A 24,747-nucleotide genomic window follows, 5' to 3' on the forward strand; every position below is an offset into this window, starting at 1 on the left:
CAATCGGATGGACAAGATCGCTTCCTAGACATTCTAGGAAAAACACACTTTCCGTAGGAACCCTACTCATATATATATATATATATATATATATATATATATATATATATATATATATATATATATATATATGGGATCGCTAAAATGAAAACCACCTTTAGTTGTAAGAACCATGGGAACCACTTTCTAGCCTTTAGATCAACAAGATTGATGGATGAGATTAAAAGTAACAAAAATTAATATTAAATACATTTTTTCTTATTATGTCTTTAATATTTTAATTAAAAAGGGTAGTTTAGTAAAACAACTTTTTTTGTCTTTTTGTCTTTATTATTTTTTAATTACTTTTTTGTTTTATTATATTACTTTTTTGTTTTATTATATTACTTTTTATTTTTTAAAAGGATTTTTTTATTAAAAACATTTTTAAATTCAGATTTTTTTAACAAAGACAATTTTTTTTGCGCGCCGGTTTTTGCACGCCGTTTTTACGCATCCTTTTTTAATGGGTCGTTTTTTCACGCCGTTTTTCACGCCCGACTTTTTCAAGCGTCTTTTTTTAACACGCCGTTTTTTACGTCCCATTTTAACGCGGCGTTTTTTACGTCCCGTTTTTTTTTGCGGCGTTTTTATGCGCCACATTCACGCCCCTTGATTAGGCGCCATTTTATCACACGGTTTTTTACGTTTTACAACTTATGTAGAAAAAGGTTTACGTTTTATGTTTTACGTTTTACGTTAAAAAGTTTACGTTAAACTTTTAACGTTTTACGTTAAACTTTTTATGTATTACGTTAAACTTTTTACTTTTTACTTTTTACGCACCGTTTTTTAGCGCGCCGTGTTTTACGTCCCGTTTTTACGCGCCGTTTTTTTGCCCCGTTTTTTAGGTCCCGTTTTTATGTCCCGTTTTTACGCGCCGTTTTTACACGCCGTTTTTTACGCCCCCGTTTTTTACGTGGGTTGTTTTACTACCCGTTTTACGCCCCGTTTTTTCACGCCGTTTTCGCGACCGTGTTTTTACGCGCTGTTTTTTATGCCCAATGTTACGCGCCGTTTTATACCGCGTCGTTTTTACGTCCCGTTTTTAAGCGCCGTTTTTACGCCCCGTATTCACGCCCCTTATTTACGCGCCGTTTTATCACCCGGTTTTTAAGAGCCATTTTTTGCGCCCCGTTGTCACGCGTCGTTTTTTTGCGCGTCGTTTTTTGCGCCCCCTTTCTTACACATGCGTTTTTAAGCTTTTTTTACGGTTTTAAACTTTTTCTTTTACGAAAACTTTTTTTTTACGGTTTTAAATTTTTTTTTTTACGAAAACTTTTTTTACGTTTTACGTTTTACAATTTACATACCACAATGTTTTACATTTTACATAATAAGGTTTTACGTTTTACAATTTACATAAAAAAGTTTACGTTTTACAATTGACATAAAAAAGTTTACGTTTTACATAGAAGTTTACGTTTTACGTTGTACGTTTTACAGGTTACATAAATTTTTTTTTACTTTTTACGTTAAAAAGTTTTTACATAAAAGTTTTCGTTTTACGTTTTACGTTAAAAAGTTTACGCTTTTACGTTTTACGTTTTATGTTAAAAAGTTTACGTTTTACGTTAAAAAGTTTACGTTTTACGTTTTATGTTTTATGTTAAAAAGTTTACGTTTTACGTTTTAAGTTTACGTTTTACATTAAAAAGTTTTTACGTAAAAGTTTACGTTTTACGTTAAAATTTTTACGTTTTACGTTTTAAGTTTACGTTTTACGTTAAAAAGTTTACGTTTTACGTTAAAAAGTAAAACGTAAACTTTTACGTTAAAAAGTAAAACGTAAACTTTTACGTTTTACGTTAAAAAGTTTACGTTTAACGTTTTTAGTTTACATTTTACGTTGAAAAGTTTACGTTTTACGTAAAATTTTTATATTTTTTATCCTCAGAGAGCCACCACCTCCGACACCGATGACACCACCACTCACACAGCCACCACCTCCAACACCACCGCCGTGAACACCGTCGGGCCACCCCCAAAACCGCTGTTCGAAGTATAAATGTTTCGTATAACGGATTTTTCGAAAATCAGGCAGAGTTTCCTCTGTTTTTGAACAATCCCGACAACTAAGTGTCGATTTATTTTTTTAAAATACAACAATAAACCAATCACAATTATCAATATATATAGTTTTCGTCGAAATGTCAAAACATAACAAATTTCTAATCCAGTCGGTTCGAGCTCGGGTCGCGTATAACTAAAAATCTATAACTATATAAACAAGAATTTCGCATTGTTTAAATTGTTACCGGGTCTGGTTTTGACCGTGGTTGACTACTGTTGACCGGCAGTTTGACCGTTGACTTTTGACTGTTGACCCGAGCCGTTGACCCGAATAATCTGTTGACCGAAGTTTGACTGGACCCGAGGCTTGACCCTTGAACCGAATCTGTTGAATCGAGAACCTGAACTAGACTTAAAACCCGAAACTCCGAACTTGCTGAGCCGAAACCCGAGAAGTAACCCGACCAAGCTTTGACCCGTGCCTGCTGTCGACCGAACCCCAAACCAACCTGTCCCGCTTGAACTATAACTGAAACCACGAGACCCGAGATAAATCCCGAAACATAACAAACCCGAATTAAAGCTCAGATCGACATACCTCCTTCAAACCCTAAAACACCACTCGCCGCCGATCATCTTCATCATCATCACGTCACCCCCGTCGACGGTCGGAATTGTCGGGAACCCAAAAGAAAAACACACATCACCTCGTTCCACTGCCGTCGCCGACTTTTGTTAAGAACCTGCTGCCACCACCACCGTGAACGGCGTTGGTCGTCGGTGACGTCGCCGGCGACGTCGGCTCTCCGGCTCTCTCTATGCTCGGTCTCTCTCTCTCTCTCCGCTTCTCTTTCTGGTAGCCGTCGGCAGGAACGTCATCAAGGGAGGCTGTCTTTGCCGGTTAACCGGCACAGTACATATGAAGAAGGGAGGTGATGGGTGGCTGTTGCTGGTGGTTGTCGACGAAACGAAGAGCCGCCGGAACAGAAACCGACTCCACCAGTCGCCGATCAGAACGACGAGGGGGTGGGGGGGTTGTCGGCTGTGGGTATTTGGAAGGAGAAGTTGAAATCAAAGACCTGATCTCCCATTTGTTTGTTTAAGTGTTGTGTGTATATGAGGTTGTATGTAATCAAGAGGGAGAGGATAATGAAGGTCTGTGTTTGAATTGTGAAGGAGAGAGACAATGAATAGGATCAGGGGAGATTTGATAAAAAGAGGAAAGAGACAATGAAAGTCTTTGAGACTTTTAAATGATCTGACAAGTGAGAAGAGGATTAGACATTTTAATCAAATGACTAAAATGCCCTTTAATGTGATTGGTGGAGAGTGGTTCTTAAAGTTCTTACAACTGGGGATGGTTTTTATTTTAGCGGATCCCTATATATATATATATATGTGTGTATATATATATATATAGGGGGCTGCTAGAATGAGAACCACCCCGAGTTGTAAGAACCGCGAGAACTACACCCCACGGAGCGCCGTTCGCCGCGATTTTTTTTTTACAAGTAGATGTGTGCATTTTAAACACGGCCGTAAAAAATCACGGCGAACGGCGCTCCGTGGGGTGTACTTTTTTACACCTCAAGTTTGGTGTTTTTTAATTTTTTTTCTTTTTTCTTTTTTTTTTTCACCAAACTTGAGGTGTAAAAAAGTACACCCCACGGAGCGCCGTTCGCCGTGATTTTTTACGGCCGTGTTTATAATGCACACATCTACTTGTAAAAAAAAATCGCGGCGAACGGCGCTCCGTGTGGTGTAGTTCTCGCGGTTCTTACAACTCGAGGTGGTTCTCATTCTAGCGGCTCCCTATATATATATATATATATATATATATAGGGTTAGGATCATATGAGAAGAAGTAGGCTATTTGAGAAACTTGAGAAGAAATCTGGACCACACATTTTTCCTAGGGTTTTCGTAATATACACATATGTATAGTGTAAAATTGACTATATACATATACGTATATTGAATTATACACATATATTTAGTTTTTGATTTTTTTATTAAAAACGCTTCTAAAAGTATATATAAAGAAAAGCCCCGAATTTTTTTTTAAAATGATGATTTTTTAACATTTAAGTTAAATTGTTAAGAGTGTTCCCCGGTTTCCCATTTTTTTAGTCTTCCCCAATGAACCTCACACTATATATATATATATATATATATATATATATATATATATATATATATATATATATATATAAAGGTAGAGGATCTTGTACAAAGTCCTACTTTTGTGAGAAGGGTGAGAAATAATGTGGTGATGACAAGTGTCCTATATCTAAATTAATTCAAAAGGGTGAATTAGTAATTTTCTATTTCTTTCAATTAATTGATTAAAAGATAACTGCCCAAAATAACCGCCACCCTTTATTATAGGAATTCGAATTAGGAATTAATCTACGAATTTGTGTAGTGTTATATAATTCCGTAGTGCAACAACCATTCAGAACTGTATATTGTTATATATTTTTTATATAGTGTTATATAGTGTTACTTGGTGTTATATGGTGTTATAATATGGTTTTTGGTGTTATATAATTCTGTAGTGTTATATAATTCTGTAGCGCAACCATCAAAAAACACTATATAACACCATAAATTATTAATTCTGTAGTGCAACTACCATTCAGAACTGTACAGTGTTATATATTTTTTATATAGTGTTACATGGTGTTATATAGTCTTCTTTGGTTATATAGTGTTAGATGATGGATGCATAGTGTTATATAGTGTTATATTTTTCTGGTAGCATGGCTATGATGGATGTATAGTGTTATATATTGTTATATAGTGTTATATGACAGATGTATAGTGTTATATGATAGATGTATAGTGTTATATGGTGGATGTATAGTGTTATATGATGGATGTATAGTGTTATACGTTTCTTGCAGCAGTTACATATTTTTGTATTTTTAGAATTGAGGATCGATATTATTTAGCAATTAAATTTGAATAGCTAGTTTTTAGGAGATTAATGGGGGTTTTGGTTGTGTAGGATACGGTTACCATATTTGAAACATTGGAAAAGACACTATTGCCCTTCAATTTTACATAACATCCTTCTAATTAAAACACAATTTACATTTTTATACCATATTGATCTCAACCATTAGATCAAATATCCAATGGTTTAAAACACTTCTTACCCTTCTCACATTTTAGACACTTTTTACCATATCCCTACCCTATGTATATATATATATATAGAGTAGGAGTTGGGTGGAAAGTCTATTTTTCCTAGAAAGTCTAAGAAGGAATAAGAATTGGACACGTGTCATTGAGGGATTTTAAGTAGAAGGGCAATCATGTAGTTTCACTTTTTAATTTTATTTTTGGAATGTATCTTCATTAACTAAAATTCCATGATTTTCGGAATTTTTATTATTTTCCAATTCAAATCTGGAACTCAATGTGTTCATTAACTAAAATTCTATGTCACATTACATCGCATATTCCATTGTTTAGAAGATTACTGGAATTTATCAGCATGTTCTTGGTGCTGTGTTTTAACAGTTTACAGGGCTAAAGTCAATATTTTTTATAGATCCCACAATATAAAGATGGTAAAACACAGGGTATGAATCTGATTGCTGTTAAAACACAACTGTATGAATCTGAATGCTAAAACACAAGTGTATGAATCTGCTTGCTGTTAAAACACAACTATATGAATCTGTTTGCTGTTAAAACACAACTGTATGAATCTGAATGCTAAAACACAATTGTATGAATCTGCTTGCTGTTAAAACACATCTGTATGAATCTGGATGTTAAAACACATCTGTATGAATCTGCTTGCTGTTAAAACACATCTGTGTGAATCTGGATGTTAAAACACATTTGTATGAATCTGCTTGCTGTTAAAACACAATTGTATGAATCTGCTTGCTGTTAAAACACATCTGTATGAATCTGGATGTTAAAACACATCTGTATGAATCTGCTTGTTGTTAAAACACATCTGTAAGAATCTGCTTGCTGTTAAAACACATCTGTATGAATCTGTTTGCTGTTAAAACACATCTGTATGAATCTGAATGCTAAAACACAACTGTATGAATCTGCTTGCTGTTAAAACACATATGTATGAATCTGGATGCTAAACCACAACTGTATGAATCTGCTTGCTGCTAAAACACAACTGTATTAATTTGCTTGCTGTTTAAACACATCGTTAAGAAAACGAAGATGATAAGAACAATATTTGAATGGTGATGAGGAACTCAGAGATAGTGGAGATGGAGAAGTGTTTTAATTTGATCCGGTGCTCTCCATCATTTCTAAAGTTACCTTCTTCCGTGATTGTAGTTATTTTTGGTAGGGATTGGAGTTTCCAAGATGGGTTTGGAGAGAGAGAGGGAAAATCGCATGAATTTAGGAACTGGCGGTTATCTAATTGATTTAAAACACGGTCATTGACAAAATTGCCCCTACTCATTTAAAACAATCAATTAATTAAACTCAAATATTACAAGATTGCCATTGATTTAATCTCAACCCTTAAACACACCAATCGGATGGACCAGATCGCTTCCTAGACTTTCTAGGAAAAACACACTTTCCGTGCGAACCCTACTCTATATATATATATATATATATATATATATATATATATATGTGTGTGTGTGTGTGTGTGTGTGTGTGTGTGTGTGTGGTAGGGTTCATGCGAGAACCACCTTTATTACGAGAACATCGAGAATCATTGTGAACACAACAAAATAAACCCACTACACCTAATAAAGCCTAACCCCCCCCCCAAAAAAAAAAAAAAAAAAAAAAAAAAAACTAATCCCCCTCCCCAAAGCTAAATGCTAAAAACTAAACCCCCCAAAAAACCTTAAAAAAACCTAGAGAGCCTATAAAAGGGGGAAACAAAAGGGTAAAGTGAAAGTAATAATCTGCAGGAGGGAATTATTGCTTTAGAGAGTCTATAAAAGCCATTGGATCTAGCTTATAGCAACCAGTCAGATTTAATCAATATGGTGCACATGGATCTAGACGGATAACTTCTGCTTCAATAATATGACCACACGATGTGTGTGTGGAAGTCACAACCACGTCAGAACACCACCCCCAAAATTAACCCATTTTCACGTGTTTCTATTTGTGTCACGATATTTTTTTTTAATTCATGGGAAATACGGATATGTTGCGTGCGGATGACTCTAGTGTTCCATATTACGATCCAATACATAGCGTCAAATTGAAATCTGTTATGCCAAAAGCCACATGTAGAATGATGGGTAATTTTATAAAAACAAAATCAACACCTATGTTGTTAATTTTCCGAGTCTAATGTTTTCCGAATTTTCCCATGAATCAAAAAGAGAAATTAATCAAAAACACATTCATAAAGAAAACAACTGAAACATCCTGATTAAATTAGGTTTGCATGGTTAATGAACAAATTGAGATAAAAAAAAAACACGCGTACCTACGAAATCAACAAACTTGTTCTTGCAAAGGCTCCGTTGAGATACAATGATAACACGAGGTAATATGACGGCGAGATCGGAGGAGGACATTGCTGTGTTTAAGGATCGAAAAGAGATAACGTTAACAAGGCACCACATATGTTATAAATAACAATTGATTGACGAGAAACCTCCAAAATAGCCGTTGACCAAAGTTTTTTTCAAAAATAGCCATGTGAACTCGCACAAGGAGTCGTTTCAAGCAACTGAAACGGCTTAAAACCCATAATTGCCACGTGTCTAGTTGAGATATTTTTATTATTTTCTTAGCTTAGCCTTTTCAACATGGCTTAAGCCTTTTCAGTGTAGCGGCATGAGATCTTTCAACACGGGCTTGAGATCTTTCAACATGGCTTGGCTTGGCTTGAGATCTTTCAACATGACTTGATATCTTTCAACACGGCTTGAGATCCTTCAGTGTAGCGACTTGGCTTGGCTTAAGATCTTTCAACAAGGCTTGAGAACTTTCAACACGGCTTGAGATCTTTATACATAGTTTAAATATAAACGAATAATTAAAAAAATCTCAACTAAATGTGAGAACTTGAAAATCTCAATTAAAAAAATCTAAAAGTTTTAACATGAAAATAATAAATATTTAACTTGAAAATAAAAAATTACTAGGTTAGAACCCCGTGTATTACACGGGTAAAATAAATGTAATTTTTATACTAAATAATTAAAAATATAACTTTAAAAACCTCGTGTATTACACGAGTTGAATAAATGTAATTTTATATATTAAGTAATAAAAAGTTATATACTTAAAAATCTCGTGTGTTGTACGAGTTGAATAAATGTAATTGTATATAGCAAATAATAAAAAAAAGTTATACCTTTAAAACTCTGTGTATTACACGGGTTAAATAAATGTAATTTTGTTTACTAAATGATAAAAATGTAATATCTTTAAAAAACTCATGTATTGTAAAAAAGTAATATCTTTAAAAAAAACTCGTATATTGTACCCGTGTGATACACATATTCAACTCGTACAATACAGGAGGTTTTAAAGTTATATTTTTATTATTTAGTATAAAAATTACATTTATTTAACCCGTGTAATACACATGGTTTTAACCAAGTAATTTTTCATTTTCAAGTTAAATATTTATTATTTTCAAGTTAAAACTTTCATATTTTTTTAATTGAGATTTTCAAGTTCTCACATTTAATTGAGATTTTTTTAATTATTCGTTTATATTTTTAATTATTTGTTTATATTTAAACTATGTTGAAGGATCTCAAGCCGTGTTGAAAGTTCTCAAGCCGTGTTGAAAGATCTTAAGCCAATCCAAGCCACTACACTGAAAGATCTCAAGCCATGTTGAAAGATCTCAAGCCAAGCCAAGCCGTGTTGAAAGATCACAAGCCGCTACAGTGAAAAGGCTTAAGCCATGTTGAAAAGGCTCGGCTTAGAAAACAATAAAAATATCTCAACCGACACGTGGCAATCATGGGTTTAAGCCGTTTCAGTTGCTTAAAACGGCTCCTTGCGAGAGTTCACATGGCTATTTTTTGAAAAAAAAAAAAACTTTGGTCAACGGCTATTTTGGAGATTTCCCTGTTGATTGATGACATTGCATGCTCACAATATGATGCATATATATAGGAGGAGGACACGGAATCCACGTGGAAACCGTAGGGGTTTGTTGGGCAGTCACGTGAGTCAGTAGATGTGGGAGAATATAGTCAAAAGTCAAAACTGAGGGCAGGCTGACGTGGATAAGTTGGTTTGGATAGCATAACTAAATATAGTAAAGGTCTACACACATTCACACAGCTAAGTGCCTACTCACACAACCTCATATACGCCTAGTATAGGTCTATGCATCGCGTATAACCTTTTTCAATTTCCAAGAGAATCTCTGATTATGTCATATTCTTTCTTATATGACCTGTATATGGCTCGTATAAGCTTATACTGGGCGTATAGACAAAAAAGACCATTTTACCCCGGAGTTAGGGCTAGAGTGAGGGCAAAACAGGGCTATACTGGTGTTTTGGACCACACTGGACTCCCAATCTAGGCCTATACGGGGAGTATAGACAAAAAAGACCATTTTACCCCTGAGTTAGAGCTAGACTGGGGAAAAACAGAGCTATAATGGCCTTTTGAATCATACCAGACGCCCAGTCTAGACCTGTATGCGGCGTATATTTTTATTTTTTTGTTTTCTCTTTTTAATATCGATAATACTAATATTAATTATAAAAAAACTCATATTAATATCAATAACACTAATATTAATTATAAAAACTCATATTAATTATAATAACACTAATATTAATTATACGATTAATATTGTATAAAATGTTTGTAAAAAAACTAATATTATATAAAATGTTTGTAAAAAAAACTAATATTTTTATAAAAGTTTGCTACAACGATTAATATTGTATAAAATGTTTGTAAAAAAAACCTTATATACGTCCGATATTGGCCTATACGTGGCATATATGGGGCATGAGTCATATATGAGATCTATACGAGGGGTCCAATATGCCACGTATAGGCCTGTACGCGGCGTATAAGAGCAGCCAAACCAGAATTGACATGAGTCAGACACTGAGTTTAATGTAACACTATAACCTTGTACGCCTCGTATAGCCTTATATGAGGCATATACGAGGCAGAGGGTGTGCAAATAGGCAGATAGGGTCTGTGATTTGCGGATCGGCACATATTTTAGATTGGTTGAATTCAGATTTGAATAGTATGCTAAATCCCATAACATTTAGTGTCACTTTGTTAGGTTAGTAACTAGTTTGTTAAGCGATTATTTGTATGAAAAGTTTGAAAATAATGAAGTTACGAACCAGATAAAAAAGCACTATAATTTACAAACCAAATAAAAAGATTTAGATCTACACTCAAAAACCAAAAAAATCCGATAACATGACTAAATCAGTAAAAAATCAGATGACCCAACTCAATCCGGTATAAAAGACACAATGACAAGTCGTGACAATAAATACTTGTTGATAGCAATTTGAAAACCTAAAATTTCAGACACATATAAAAAAGGTTCTACATATTTACACACCCTAGTCCCTATTACACACACTCATATACGCCTCGTATAGGTCTATACGTCGCGTATAACCTTTTTCAATTTCTAATAGAATCTCTGATTATGTCATATTTGTTGTATATGCCCCGTATAGGCCTATATGGGGTGTATAGACGAAAAAGACCATTTTACCCCTGATTTGGGCTGTACGCATGGGTAAATTGGTCTTTTTTGCCTCTCTTATATGCCTAGTATAGGCCTCTATGAGGCGTTGTATATAATGGGGTTTTTTAAAAAAACTTTTATAAATGGCAAATTAATATTTTAGCCCTAAGTTAGGCCTAAACTGGGGGCAAAACAAGGCTATAATGGTCTTTTGGCCCACACTATACGCCAAGTCTAGCCCTATATGCGGCATATATTTTTATTTTTTTCCTCTTTTTAATATCCATAACACTAATATTAATTATAAAAAAAACTCATATTAATATCAATAACACTAATATTAATTATAAAAAACTCATATTAATTATAAAAACAATAATATTAATTATAAAAAAAAAACTCATGTTAACATCAATAACACTAATATTAATTATAAAAAAACTCATATTAATTATAATAACTTTAATATTAATTATAAAAAATTCATATTAATTATAATAACTCGTATAGGCATGTAGGTGTAGTATAGGTCTCGCATAGGACTACAGGTGTGGTTTAGGTCTCGTATAGGCCTATACTGGTGTTGTATCATATCTTGTACTTGTTATTTTTATTTATTTAAAATAGAAAACTTATTTTTGTATAAAAGTTTGCTAAAACGATTAATATAGTATAAAATGTTTGTTTTTTTTAAAAAAAAAAACCTTATATACGCCTCATATTGGCCTATACGTGGCATATATTGGGCATGAGTGATGTACGAGACCTATACGAGGGGTCCTATACACCCCATATAGGCCTATACGAGGCATATAGGAGCAGCCAAACCATAACTGACATGAGTCAGACACTGAGTTTGATGTAACCCTATACGCCACGTATAGGTCTATACGAGGCATATACGAGGCAAAGGGTGTGTAAATAAACAGATAGGGTATGTGAATAGTTTGAGCCATAAAAAATCATGTTTCCATTTCTAACCTTAAACAAATCACTTCCCAATCACATCCAACCATATCTAATCCACATCAGCCTTAAAGCATTAGAGTCATTGGAACATTAAGAGAAAAATGCTCGGATAGTCCTTGTAGTTTGCTTCATTTTCACCTTTAATCCCTAACTTTCTAAAATTACATCTATAGTCCCCAACTTTTGCAATTTCGTTCCCGGATAGTCCCTGACGTGAATAAGGGTTAGTTTTTGATGTTAAGTGGGTGTGAAATGACTATAATACCCTTACTAATAAAAATTGTTTTAATTATTTAATATTAAAAGAAGTATTTAAATGGGGCCCACCATCCTCATCTTCTCCACCCCAACCCACCCCTAGTCTTACCCATCATCAACCCACTGCAACATACATCTAGTTGAGAGAACCTGCATACATCAGACAATTTCAATTCAAAACCGAACATATTGAATCTCTTAACCGATTCCACAACATGTTGAATCTCTTTCTCCCTTTCCACCGTGTTAGCCTCATTTTTCTTCAATTTTGCCATCTGATGTTCATTGAAACCCTACATATATGATCTCATCATTCTAGACTATATCATTTTGCAGGCAATGATAAATTAAATATAAAGCAGGGAGAATTCAACATACCAAGTCATCAAATTCATCATCATCATCATCATCATCATCATCATCATCATCATCATCATCATCATCATCATCATCATCATCATCATCATCATCATCATCATCATCATCATCATCATCATCATCATCATCATCATCATCATCATCATCATCATCATCATCATCATCATCATCATCATCATCATCATCATCATCATCATCATCATCATCATCATCATCATCATCATCATCATCATCATCATCATCATCATCATCATCATCATCAATCATCATCATCATCATCATCATCATCATCATCATCATCATCATCATCATCATCATCATCATCATCATCATCATCATCATCATCATCATCATCATCATCATCATCATCATCATCATCATCATCATCATCATCATCATCATCATCATCATCATCATCATCATCATCATCATCATCATTCATCATCATCATCATCATCATCATCATCATCATCATCATCATCATCATCATCATCATCATCATCATCATCATCATCATCATCATCATCATCATCATCATCATCATCATCATCATCATCATCATCATCATCATCATCATCATCATCATCATCATCATCATCATCATCATCATCATCATCATCATCATCATCATCATCATCATCATCATCATCATCATCATCATCATCATCATCATCATCATCATCATCATCATCATCATCATCATCATCATCATCATCATCATCATCATCATCATCATCATCATCATCATCATCATCATCATCATCATCATCATCATCATCATCATCATCATCATCATCATCATCATCATCATCATCATCATCATCATCATCATCATCATCATCATCATCATCATCATCATCATCATCATCATCATCATCATCATCATCATCATCATCATCATCATCATCATCATCATCATCATCATCATCATCATCATCATCATCATCATCATCATCATCATCATCATCATCATCATCATCCCTTGGAGATTGCTTTTCATTTAAATTCATTTCAAAATAAACCCCATCTGGACCTACATACAATAAATGAATGGTTTCTTCAGTATGGTGTATTTCCCAAAGGCCCAAGAGAAAATTAAAGAATGCAGAATATAATAAGTCGTTTGATTATGTATGAACTTATACTAAAATAAGAATTACCTCTTTCTGCTGCTGAAGGCGCTTTAAATAAGTTGATTGCTTCTTCCTAAGTTCCAGCGAGAGGCTCTGAAGATCAGTGGCAAGAGAACGCTGCCAAGGAAGATCAGCGAGAGGCCATTTTAGACCTTGCACGTTGCACATTTTCTGTTATGTTGCAGTGGGTTGATGATGGGTAAGATTGGGGGTGGGTTGGGGTGAAGAAGATGAGGATGGTAGGTCTCATTTAAATATTTCTTTTAATATTAAATAATTAAAACAATTTTTATTAGTAAGGGATTATAGTTATTTCATACCTACTTAACACCAAAAACTAACCCCATTCACGTCAAGGACTATCCGGAAACGAAATTGCAAAAGTTGGGGACTATAATTGTAATTTTAGAAAGTTAGGGACTAAAGGTGAAAATGATATAAACCACAGGGACTATCCGAGCATTTTTCTCGAACATTAATCATAAGTATTGGGTTGGGAGTGGATGTAATGAAACTACAGCGGGGCTCACAAAACTCTTTGAAAACATGTGACAATTGCCAATTGGCATTTAGAGACCATCAAAGGCCAATGCATTATATTATGTTCAATGTATCATCATTTACAATTTTTTTTTTTTCATATTAATCTTGGGGATAACCGTTTTATTAGTTGTCAATATAAGCAACCTACATTATAATTGTCTGCTTGTAATTATCATTTTAAAAATCCTTTTAGTACACAGAACAAGAATATATTGAACATTCTTTATTTACTAAACAAGATATCACACGATGTTGCGAGTACATGTATAATTAACGCATTTTACATTTAGAGATCGTGACGTGGCAAGCTTTTACTGTTTTTTTTGGGCATTTGGGGACTTTACATACTTGAAAGTTTTCGGATTTTTAGTGTAACTACACATGCAAGACTTCTGCTCTTTGAGCTTGCTACAGCATAATGGCACTAACATTTTGAAGCTGCTTCTTCTCCAACATATCAGAAGATATCTGCCCCATCATATGGTAGAACAGATTAAGATCAGATAATTGCTCAATTGTCATCTTCCCCATTACAGCTCTTGCTAATTTCTCTCTTTCTTCATTCATCTTCAATCTCTCCATGTATGAAGATGCATTCCTCACTGTTGCTCCCATCTGCTTCAACCGGTTCTCTTGCTGCACACTCAGTGCTATATTTGACTGTAACCGATTCAAAACCGCCATCGTTAGTCAACCGAAGTAAATAAAAATAAGATCAAATTGTTCAGTGGGTAACCACTCATCATACCTCAAGAAACTCAGCTCCCGGTTTGAGATCAGACTCTTTAAGTTGGCGAGTATTATCGCCTCCTTCATATAGGTTTCTTGCAAGCGAGAAGCTTCGAACAATAACGTTTCTCTTTTGCTCCAATTCTTTATCGAGTTTCAAAGATGTTGGTACCCTTTTTATGATATTGAGCTTCTTTTGATACGCTACAACCGCCTTCACAAATTCCTGCAATCATGTTACAGTAGATTCAATACACGATCGCTATTAAAACTCACGTTTAAAAAATAAGAACTAATTGTTGGAAATGGATAAAATGTATACCTTGTAAGCAGCGGTGCATCCAGGATAGTCGAATTCATCTGAATTCGCCTTCCTCATCCGCTCAGGATGGAACTGTAAGCCCATTATAAACTTACCCTCTACGGGATTATAAGCATCCGGATCATAAAACCCTTCGACTAAACCGTCTGGCGCATATGCCATGGGCTTGAACCGTTGTGCGAGCCTCTTGACCCCTTGGTGGTGATAACTATTAACCCGAATCTCCATATTGTCTTGTAAAGATTCTTCAAACCATTGATGCAAAGGGGTATCTTCAACAATCTTAACATCATGCCTATGCCCATCATAGTTATCGTAATCCATGTGAACCACTTTTTTCTCTTGCGGAAAGTTTTTCGACAATTCTTTCCCGATATCTTGATAAAGGGTACCTCCACATGCTACATTCAATACTTGTGATCCTCTACATATTCCCAAATAAGGTATGTTTCTTTCTAGGCAGTGTTTGGCGAGTGCAAGCTCGATCGTGTCCTTTTCCTTGTCGATGGCAGTGTCGCTTGCGTGCAACCGACGTATTTCCTCCAATTCCTCCTTTGACAAATTGGTTTCTTCATCTTCGTACAGCGACGGGTCGATGTCTTCCCCTTCGCAAAGAAGGACTCCATGGATCGGCTCGAAGCTGTGCAACAACGTGTGGACACCCGCCACCCGGGGTACGATCACTGGGACCGCTCCGTATCCGACTATAAGATCGAGATGATATTCACCTGACAGTTAAACAAACACATCTCTTTCAGACACAAACACTTTTTGTAAAGATGTAAAATAGCTATGATTAACATGACATCATGTTGTTTAAAAAAATATCCATTTTGACTCAGGTAATTAATAATACAAAAAAACTTTTTTCAGAAGTGTTCACTTACATACTAAATCTACTCTGAATAACTCTTACCCCTTGAGGAACAACACCTTACTACACTCCTTGTTACCAGTTGACTACAAGCCCTTTGATAGGAAATTAATAAAATAAACATGAGTTTTTGAAATTACAAAATAGCTCTTTTACTTTATTTATTTCCAACAAAGCGTAGAGTGTCCCAAATCATGCTACAAAGACCCTCGATTGAAATCTCATGCGTCACGTTTCTATTTAAAAAAAAATAATAATTTGTGGGCAGTATGGATCTGTTGCACCAGAATGAATCTACCGTTCCAAAGGATCCAATATATACCAAAAGCCACTTGTAGAATGATCAGTAATTTTAAAAAATCAAGAGCTATTTTGTTAATTTTCTAATAATTTCCTGATTTTCCCATAAACCAAATTAACCAAAAAACACAATCACATTCGTAAAGAAAACGAACTAAAATATCATGATTCAATTAAGGTTAGATGTTTTTTTAACGCCCAACAAAGCCCGAACACCCATGCGCAAAAGGCCACCCACCGCCCAAATGGATGCTATCAGGGTTACATGGTTAAAGGACAAACTGAGATTAAAAAAAAAACATACGTACCGACAAAATCAACAAACTTGTTCTTGCGAAGGCTCCGTCGAGATACGATGATAACACGAGGTAATATGACGGCGAGATCGGAGGATGACATTGCTGTTTTTAAAGATCGAAAGCTGATAACGTTAACAAGGCGCCGCGTATGTTATAAATAACAATTGATTGATGACATTGCAGGCTCACAATATGATGAGTATATATAGGAGGAGGACACGGAATCCACGTGGAAAACCGTAGGGGTTTGTGGGGGAGTCACGTGAGTCAGTAGATGTGGGAGAATAGAGTCAAAAGTCAAAACTGAGGGCAGGCTGACGAGGATAAGTTGGTTTGGATAGCATAACTAAATATACCATTGGTGGAGGCTTTATCCGTTTTAATTTTTAAACATCTTGGATCTGCTTTGATTTTGGGATTGGGAAATTAGGTTTCTCTTGTATATATTTTTTATTTTCATTAGATTAGACTAGTGGGAATGTAAGTGCATTATAGCGGGTGCGTAGTTTTGTCAGCTCGTAATTTTTGTCACCAACTACATACGTCACAACCTTTATTCGTAAATGCGTCCACGTCGGTAGTGTGACGTCCAGCATTCATATAAAAATTTATGATTTAACCTTTAATTTAATCAATTAATTCATTTATTATTATAAAACTTTTTATTTAATTCCTTAATTTAATTCCATTAATAGGAGACATAAGTGGGCATGGATTCCATGGATGTGTCTAGATTGCCCTTAAAGTGTCTTAAAACTTTAGACAATGTCCAAGTTTAACCCCTCTAAAATGGTTTGCTTCATTTGTACATAGTGCTTCAAGATTTGTACTTATGGCAAAATTACGAAAAGGGTAGAAAACCCAGTTCTCTTAATAAGGTACTAGTGGGAAGGCCCACGCGTTGCAGCGGGTGTCCCGACTCATCAGATTCAATTATAATCCCTATGCTTTGTGGCGGGCTTTTGACTGGTATCGTTTCAATATACACGCATTTGATATAACAATCAACACCGGTTTTACATGGATCAAAACCATAAAAAAAACAAACATTGGTACCTATGTTTCAGACGGTATCAATTCGGGTCATCAGGGTAGTTAAAGTTGATAACCAAAGTTACTATTATTCGTGGTTACTACTAACATCACCGGTTAATACTAAGAGAATAATTTCCAGTGATTATTAGTTCCTGCTTCCTACTATGAACTTTTGTCTCTTGGGCCCTGTGCGTTTTCCCTTTGAACCCACGTCAAGCATGCACCCCACACGGACCACACCTTTTATTATACTAAAATGAAACTAATTAAACTAAAATCACCAACACTTGTAAGCATGCATATTTGAATCAATAATAACATTTCCATTTAAATTGACCTGACTGTATGTATATAAGCATATATAATACAAAAAACTTGATGCGTATACAAATAGTTCAACTATTGGATATGAACATCATCTTTAGGGGTGGGGTTAGGAAAATCTCAATATAATTGATAGTAGGGTGTTCGCGCGATGCAGCAGGAGCACAACACTTAGATTGGTGATTTTAGGGGTTGCACATTGCGTTGTGATTCGTTTCGGTTTAGCTTTGAGCTATAACCTTAATGAAAGCCAAATTAATTATAAAACATGAGATTCTAACCTAGTGAGTCATTTATAGTCTTAGGAAGCCAATGTGAGTCATTGATGCCGGTTTCGATGATTGCCGATGATCCTCGCTCGGTGTTACGCAACAGAAAAAATAAACATCGGATATCAATAATTGAAAAGAATGTTTAATTGAGCCTATTAAAATTTGTAGAATTAATATATATTCTTGACAGTTATTAATAGTGAAGGAAACAAATGGGTACAATGGTGAAGAAAGAAAAACTTGCTTTAAGTTAGTTATTTTATTTTGGTTTTGTTCCTTTTTAAATATTTATTTTGTAGAGTTATACATAAATATCATTTTTATAATTTTAGGCTTTTGGAATCCATACATAAATACAGTTAGATCTTGTCTAACTGGTCATGTGAATCTACATTTATCTTTGTGTTCAAAAAGATAATAGTTTAATAACAAAATATACTTTTGTTAATAAACCTAAATTACATAAAATAGGTCGGTGGATACTTTTTTTAACAGCCAACAAAATGAATCCAGAGCACTTTCGGGGCACCCACTAGACAAACGGAGTACTCCAAGAGTAACCCGAGTCCACCACCAATTCCGGGGAAACCCCAGTAACCCACCCGCCCATAGGCACGATGGTGAAATTACCAGTAAAACCCGTTTGGCTTAAGGATCCAACCCAGGTTTCCCTGTGTCTCCTATCATTACCCACCAGTGCCTCACTCTGCACCAAATGGGAATTGAACCTGCATCTCTCAAAAGAAATGCAAGTCTTCCACCACTTGATCTAGAGATCATTGGCAGGTCGGTGGATACTACCATCCAAAGTCCAAAATGTAAAATTCCAAAAGACACTAAACCAAAAGTTCATAATTGTTTCAATTACTTGTTTCATAAATTTAACAGGCTACTAATATAGTCATCTTCTTTACTTAACAACCGGTAGCCAAAGGAACCCAGGCCAAGTAAATTAAGATTTAAGTTTCGACTAACTAATTGATACTTTGATTTTTCGAAATGGACCCACGGTGGTTGTTGTGACAACCCTCACAAAACCAGGTATCCGTACAAATTAATTAATATTTAATTAATGCTTAATTACTGTGCTTGCTTACAATTGTGGTTAAACTGCTACTTGATTTCTGATACATACATATTCATGCATCATATTGTATTACTGTCACTCCGTTTATTACACATAAAACTATAATGACAAACTAGATGCACAAAAGCACAATTAGCACAATGAACGGATAACCCAGTAAACACGCTGACATTGCCAGCACTAGACAGACACTGTCTTTGAGGCCAGTATGAGTCGGGAATAGATTACTACACTAGTAGGGAGTGTAGGGAGGTGAGGATTGTAAAACTGTGTCACTAGGTGATAGTTATAGTGACCGGATGTGCCTAAAACATGCTCTAAATACAAAATTCTGCACATTGTGCAAAAATTCAGCATTTAACTTAACTAATAAAGTGCAAAAACATGGGAAAATGATACTAGACACTTTCCAAAGTGTCGGGAATTAATTGTGTCACTAAAAACACTATAAAAAGCACTTTAAAGCTTTACTTGACACATTAACGGATCAATATCCAACCGAATAACCGGACTTTACCCGGAACATAAAAATATTGTCAATAACATTGTTTATACTTTTCTGAGCTAGTTAGGGTCCCCGAACACCCTAACACCCGTTATATTACATAACACACATAATACTCTAACTAAGATCTTTAGAACCTAACTAATCCTTAACTATATCATCAAAATCTAACCATATAACCCCCCCCCCCTAATCCGATCGGTCCCCCATGTGGTGACACACCACCCATTTCTTGATTATTATAATCAAATTTGCCTAATATCTTGGGAACACATTACCTAAGGGTTAATAGTAATTAGTTGGTCTATAAGTAAGTTCAAGGGTTAACCATTATCTCACTTCAACCTTAACACCAAACTTGTTCTTCTCCTTCCTTTCTTTGTTTCTTCGGCCGAACACCATCACCATTACCCACCCATCATTCAAATCTTGTTCAAGCCATTTTCTTACATACAAGTGTGCAAGAGATCATACAAGGAGGCTCGGTGCTTTCGGAAACTCAAGAACCTCTCTACATTGCTTTTATCCACCTTGTTTACGCCTTGTTTCTTCCCTAGTCTCGAGCTAGTAGTAAGTGCTTCTAGACACCCTCTTGATCTTGTTTAAAGTGGTTAATAAGAGATTTAACGGTTAAAACTCAAGAACACAAAAGATCAAAACTAAAAGAGATTTAACGGTTAAAACTCATGTTTATGAACTCTTCCACACATAAACATGAACTTGTGTAAAAGTGATTTTCTTGAAAAATAGAGTTCTAAACTAGTAGATCTAAAGACCTACAAGTGGTTTTTCGGAAAAACCAAGTGAGATATACAAGTCTTGTTGAAAACCCGGATCTTACATACACTACAAACATTTTTGCGAACAAGCAAGTGTGTAAACACTTGTGTGACAAGAGGATTTAACAAAGAAACATTTTCGTAATTTTTGATTCGAAGTTGTAAAATCACATATTCTTTAAAAATAAAGTTTTCAAGAAACTGATTTTATTTTTAAAGATGACAAGATCCGCTAAATATGTTATAAAGTTACTACATATTTTTACACAACTTACAAGTTCATGAGTTTGCGATTTGGACATATTTTGACAAGTTGGATGCATATATGTTGTATGTTGATGATTGATAAATTGTTGATTGAATTTTGAAAAGAAAATGATACGCTAGTAAGCGTGGCCACCTCCAGTTACAGAGGAAACTCTAGCGAAATGTTTCCAGAAAATAACACTTAGAAATATTCTTGTGACAAGTGGTTATGAATATATTTTTGACTTGTTTTTCCAAACAAAACTTCGCCATGATTTTTATTATAAAATAACCAAGTATTCGGAGGTGGATTTTCGTAATTAAAACCTATTAAATATATATTTAGAATATATATTTCTTAGTAAACCGCTTGTGTGACTTTGTGATTTATTTTGTGAAATAGAGATATATTATTTTTAGAGTAAAAATAATATTACTTGAAATATCATGAAAACACGACTCCAAAATAATACCAACGCACTCACAAATAAATGTCTAAGTTACACCGGTATTATTATTACAACACGAACCTTAAATTGTAACTTATGTATTTTCGGAAAATACTCTTAAATGTTTAATTTGGTAAAGTATTATTTTGGAAATTGCATGAAGTAAAATATGTATATTTTGGAATCAGAATATTTTAGACAAGTGATTTAAAATATATTTTCAAGTGAGACTTAAGAATATATTTACAGAATTATAAAAACGCACATGTATTAAAACCCCCATCCTTGGGAAGGAATATATTTACAAAATAATTAAGAAGTGTAAATTCGAAATAGTTGTCTAACTATTTCCCAAAGATGTTAAACCTTAAGCCAAGGCACGGCCGTCCGTCTAATAGAAGTTAGTACGTGTAGGTCGTCACGCAGTAGGTTGATTGGGATTTACTATTTCTAGACGCACTTCTGTGAGTTCATGTCCCCCTTTTCTCTTATATGTTTTCAGTTTTTATACTTCGGGGGTGAAATACATGTTACTATGATTACGAATACTTTTTACATGGTATGGTTAGCGTAAGGAGGGTTACTACTTAGATCATGTGAGTGGGTAGGCGGAAACTGGAGGCCATTAATCCTCATTGTAGGACCGAGGGTCATTAGCGGTAGATCTATCTGGGTGTAGCGAGCCCAACTCCAGGCCCAACAGAACGGACCTTGGGGTGACTTTGAGCCCGACGCAAAAATTTGCTAGGTTTGAGTCTTCCTACTGCACTTCACACATATCATTGGCCTTGCAAACCAATGGTGATCTCATTTTTCCTTATTTGCTACATACCAGGGATTTTCATACTTACAAATGTATTACAAAGGTTTTACGTACTCACTTTCACATGAACTCGCTCAACATTTTTGTTGATTTTTCAACTTACATGTATTTCAGGGAATTAGGGATTTGGCGAGGTATGCTACGTCTTCATGCTGCGTAAGAGGAGTGATGTCATCCAAGTTTAGGGGTTGTGACTTTTACCTGGACGAGTCACAAGTCTTAAACTGTGTTTATTTCATGCTTGTGGTTGTGTCTTATGAACAATGTTTTTATTTTGTTGGGTTGTAACTCGTTGCATGTGTCGAATTTAAACAATGATGTCGTATTTTACTTTTAAAACTTGAATCAATGGATGAACATCATGGTTTTACTTTCATATAGCTTTGTTGTGATTAAGCTGTGGTATTAAGAAGTCACACCAAATAAACCCACGCTTCCGCAAAGCCAGGGTGTGACAGCTTGGTATCAGAGCTTTGATCATAGCGAACTAGGATTCCTTCTCGAGTCTAAACTATGATCACTAGGGCTCTCACGAAAACATTTTTACATTGCATACATTACGTCCAGATCCCGGATACAAAACATTTTTACAAACAAAAGTCGAGCACTTTTTCTTAAAATTTATGGTTCAGTCGGGGAGACTGAGGGAGTTCAGCCCTAAAGGCTGGGAGGTTGGTCAGGGAGACCAGTGATTCAGTCTTATCGACTGGGAGGTTGGTCGGGGAGACCAGGTATTCAGTCAGGGAGACTGAGGGGCCAATCTTTAAGATTGGGGAGGTTTTGGTCGGGGAGACCAGGAAATTAGTCTGAGAGACTAGGAGGTTCAGTCTGAGAGGCTGGGAGGGTAGTCTGAGAAACTAGGAGGTTTAGTCTGAGAGGCTGGGAGGTTAGTCTAGTGGGACTAGGAGGACTATTTGATTGCTTATTGGTGACTAACATGTTTATTTGATTATATGATTGATTGTTTGAGCATATGTGTGTTTGTATTACAGACATCATGCCTTCATCAGATACTGGAGAGTCAGACACTACAGATCCCATGGTTATAGTATTAGACGACATAGTTTCATCGGAGCACGAGGTTTACACTTCCAATACTACCAGCACAGACGATGACGACTTCCAGCCCTTTGCACTGCCTGATGTCGTAGCCGAGCCTGCTGATGGCCATCTCGCTAGGGATTTACCACTCGTGGTGATCCATGCTCCTGTGCCCCTTGCTACTTATCCTGTTGTTGATATGCCCCTCGATATTGTTTCCGACGATGACGTTGATTTGTTTGAGGAGGACCCACTTGAGGATGACCTTGAGGGTGAGATCCCTATTGCTGCTGGTGATATCCTACTTCTTGAATATGCTCCTGCAGAGGAGGCTCCCATTCATTCACCTGTTCCAGACTCCTTTGAGTCTGTGGCATCCACATCTTTGCATACACAGGGAGTGCAGAACCACTCACACGACGCCGACCCGGACATGGTGTCATTAGCTGCACCGATTCCCGCCCATAGCTTTAAGTTTGATCATGATGTTGATGATGATTCAGATCCTGTTTTTCCACCTGGATTTGATCCTGACCAGGATATTGAATTCATACACTTAGACCAGCCCCTGGAGGATCCTGTAGCCCTGTCGATCCCTTGTTTGCTGATCCAGCTGATTTTGAGATGGAGTTTGTTGATCCGAAGCCTGCTGTGGCCCCTGAGCCAGTTGTTGCTCCTGACCCCGCATTAGAGCATGACCCTGTTCATGCCGATGCACCTGCTGTTGCTCCTTTTGTTGATGATATACCTATTGACGATCACCCTGTTGTAGCTCCACCATTGGTGGATGATCATGCTGTCGATGCTCATGTTGATGCTCCACATTTGTTAGAGGATCCTGTTGTTGCACCACTTCCTGACCCAGTGCCGATACTGTTTGATCGTGCACCTCTTGCGACCCATATTGATCCACGATACGCTCACACCCACAATGGGTGGATAGATGATGACGATGATTACCCACCTTTCGTGGTAGCCCCCGTTTCAGCCCCTGTTTCGGCTCCCATCGATGTTCCTTTGTTTCCCACACACACTCCAGATGCTCGCCGCACTGACTTACCTATCACGTTTCTTCAGGACATACCTCCACCACGTCCTGGGGAGGGTTCATCACGTCAGCCTTTTGGTCATACACCTTTCGTGTCAGGAGGAGATCAGTTTGTGCCCCAGATTTCTCATCCTACTATTGCTCCCACTGTTGCACCATTTGCTGTACCATCCTTCACGCCATCTAGTGAGCCGTTCCTCTAGACTACGCCCCCATTATGCCACCATCTGATCCGTATCACCCATATCACGTGGGGTATTCTACGGAGGATATTCTCACATCTTTCATGATACAGCAGGAGGCGCTGACCCGTCGCGTACAGGAGCTGGAGAGAGCTCAGCGACTCCCGTGCCATTGCCAGACTCCACCTGCAGTATCACACCCTCCGCGTCCACTTTCACCCGATTCTGCCGCTCGCTTTTGGACTCCTGAGCAGCAGATAGCATACTTGATGCGCTCTCATCGCGCTATGGAGGAGGACTGGCTTCATATGCGACGTTTACTCTTTTCCCGTTTTCCCCCTCCTCCACCGCCATCAGCTTAGGCCTTTTTGTACGACGCAGGTAGACTTTTGATGAGAGGACCGCGATTGTGCAGACTATACAGCCTTTTT

At 36.2% G+C, this 24,747-nt stretch overlaps 2 protein-coding genes across 2 annotated transcripts; one reads left to right on the forward strand and one right to left on the reverse strand.

The window, feature by feature from the left end:
* Window positions 1-14,211: 14,211 nt before the first annotated feature.
* On the reverse strand, window positions 14,212-16,717 carry LOC110917797 (putative glutamine amidotransferase GAT1_2.1). Its single transcript, XM_022162246.2, has 4 exons — window positions 16,535-16,717; window positions 15,053-15,780; window positions 14,750-14,956; window positions 14,212-14,661 (listed from the first exon to the last, which is right to left on the reverse strand). Exons 1-4 carry the CDS (start codon window positions 16,623-16,625, stop codon window positions 14,410-14,412), a joined length of 1,278 nt encoding a protein of 425 aa, XP_022017938.1. The 5' UTR covers window positions 16,626-16,717; the 3' UTR covers window positions 14,212-14,409.
* A 6,568-nt stretch (window positions 16,718-23,285) lies between these two features.
* LOC110919301 (calphotin-like) lies at window positions 23,286-24,337 on the forward strand. The gene is made up of 2 exons (XM_022163573.1): window positions 23,286-23,379; window positions 23,859-24,337. Exons 1-2 carry the CDS (start codon window positions 23,286-23,288, stop codon window positions 24,335-24,337), a joined length of 573 nt encoding a protein of 190 aa, XP_022019265.1.
* The last annotated feature ends 410 nt before the right edge of the window (window positions 24,338-24,747 follow it).

Source organism: Helianthus annuus, chromosome 7 (genome assembly GCF_002127325.2).
Source record: "Helianthus annuus cultivar XRQ/B chromosome 7, HanXRQr2.0-SUNRISE, whole genome shotgun sequence".
Classification (NCBI taxonomy): Eukaryota; Viridiplantae; Streptophyta; class Magnoliopsida; order Asterales; family Asteraceae; genus Helianthus; species Helianthus annuus.

Excerpts from the sequence above, each read along its gene's own strand:
- LOC110917797 (XM_022162246.2), bottom strand. The coding sequence starts at position 16,625 with ATGTCATCCTCCGATCTCGCCGTCATATTACCTCGTGTTATCATCGTA. Across the intron at positions 15,781-16,534 it reads CAAGTTTGTTGATTTTGTCG|GTGAATATCATCTCGATCTT; the intron begins GTACGTATGTTT and ends TTTAACTGTCAG. Across the intron at positions 14,662-14,749 it reads CGGGAGCTGAGTTTCTTGAG|TCAAATATAGCACTGAGTGT; the intron begins GTATGATGAGTG and ends AATCGGTTACAG.
- LOC110919301 (XM_022163573.1), top strand. The coding sequence starts at position 23,286 with ATGCCCCTCGATATTGTTTCCGACGATGACGTTGATTTGTTTGAGGAG. Across the intron at positions 23,380-23,858 it reads TGAGATCCCTATTGCTGCTG|CTCCACCATTGGTGGATGAT; the intron begins GTGATATCCTAC and ends ACCCTGTTGTAG.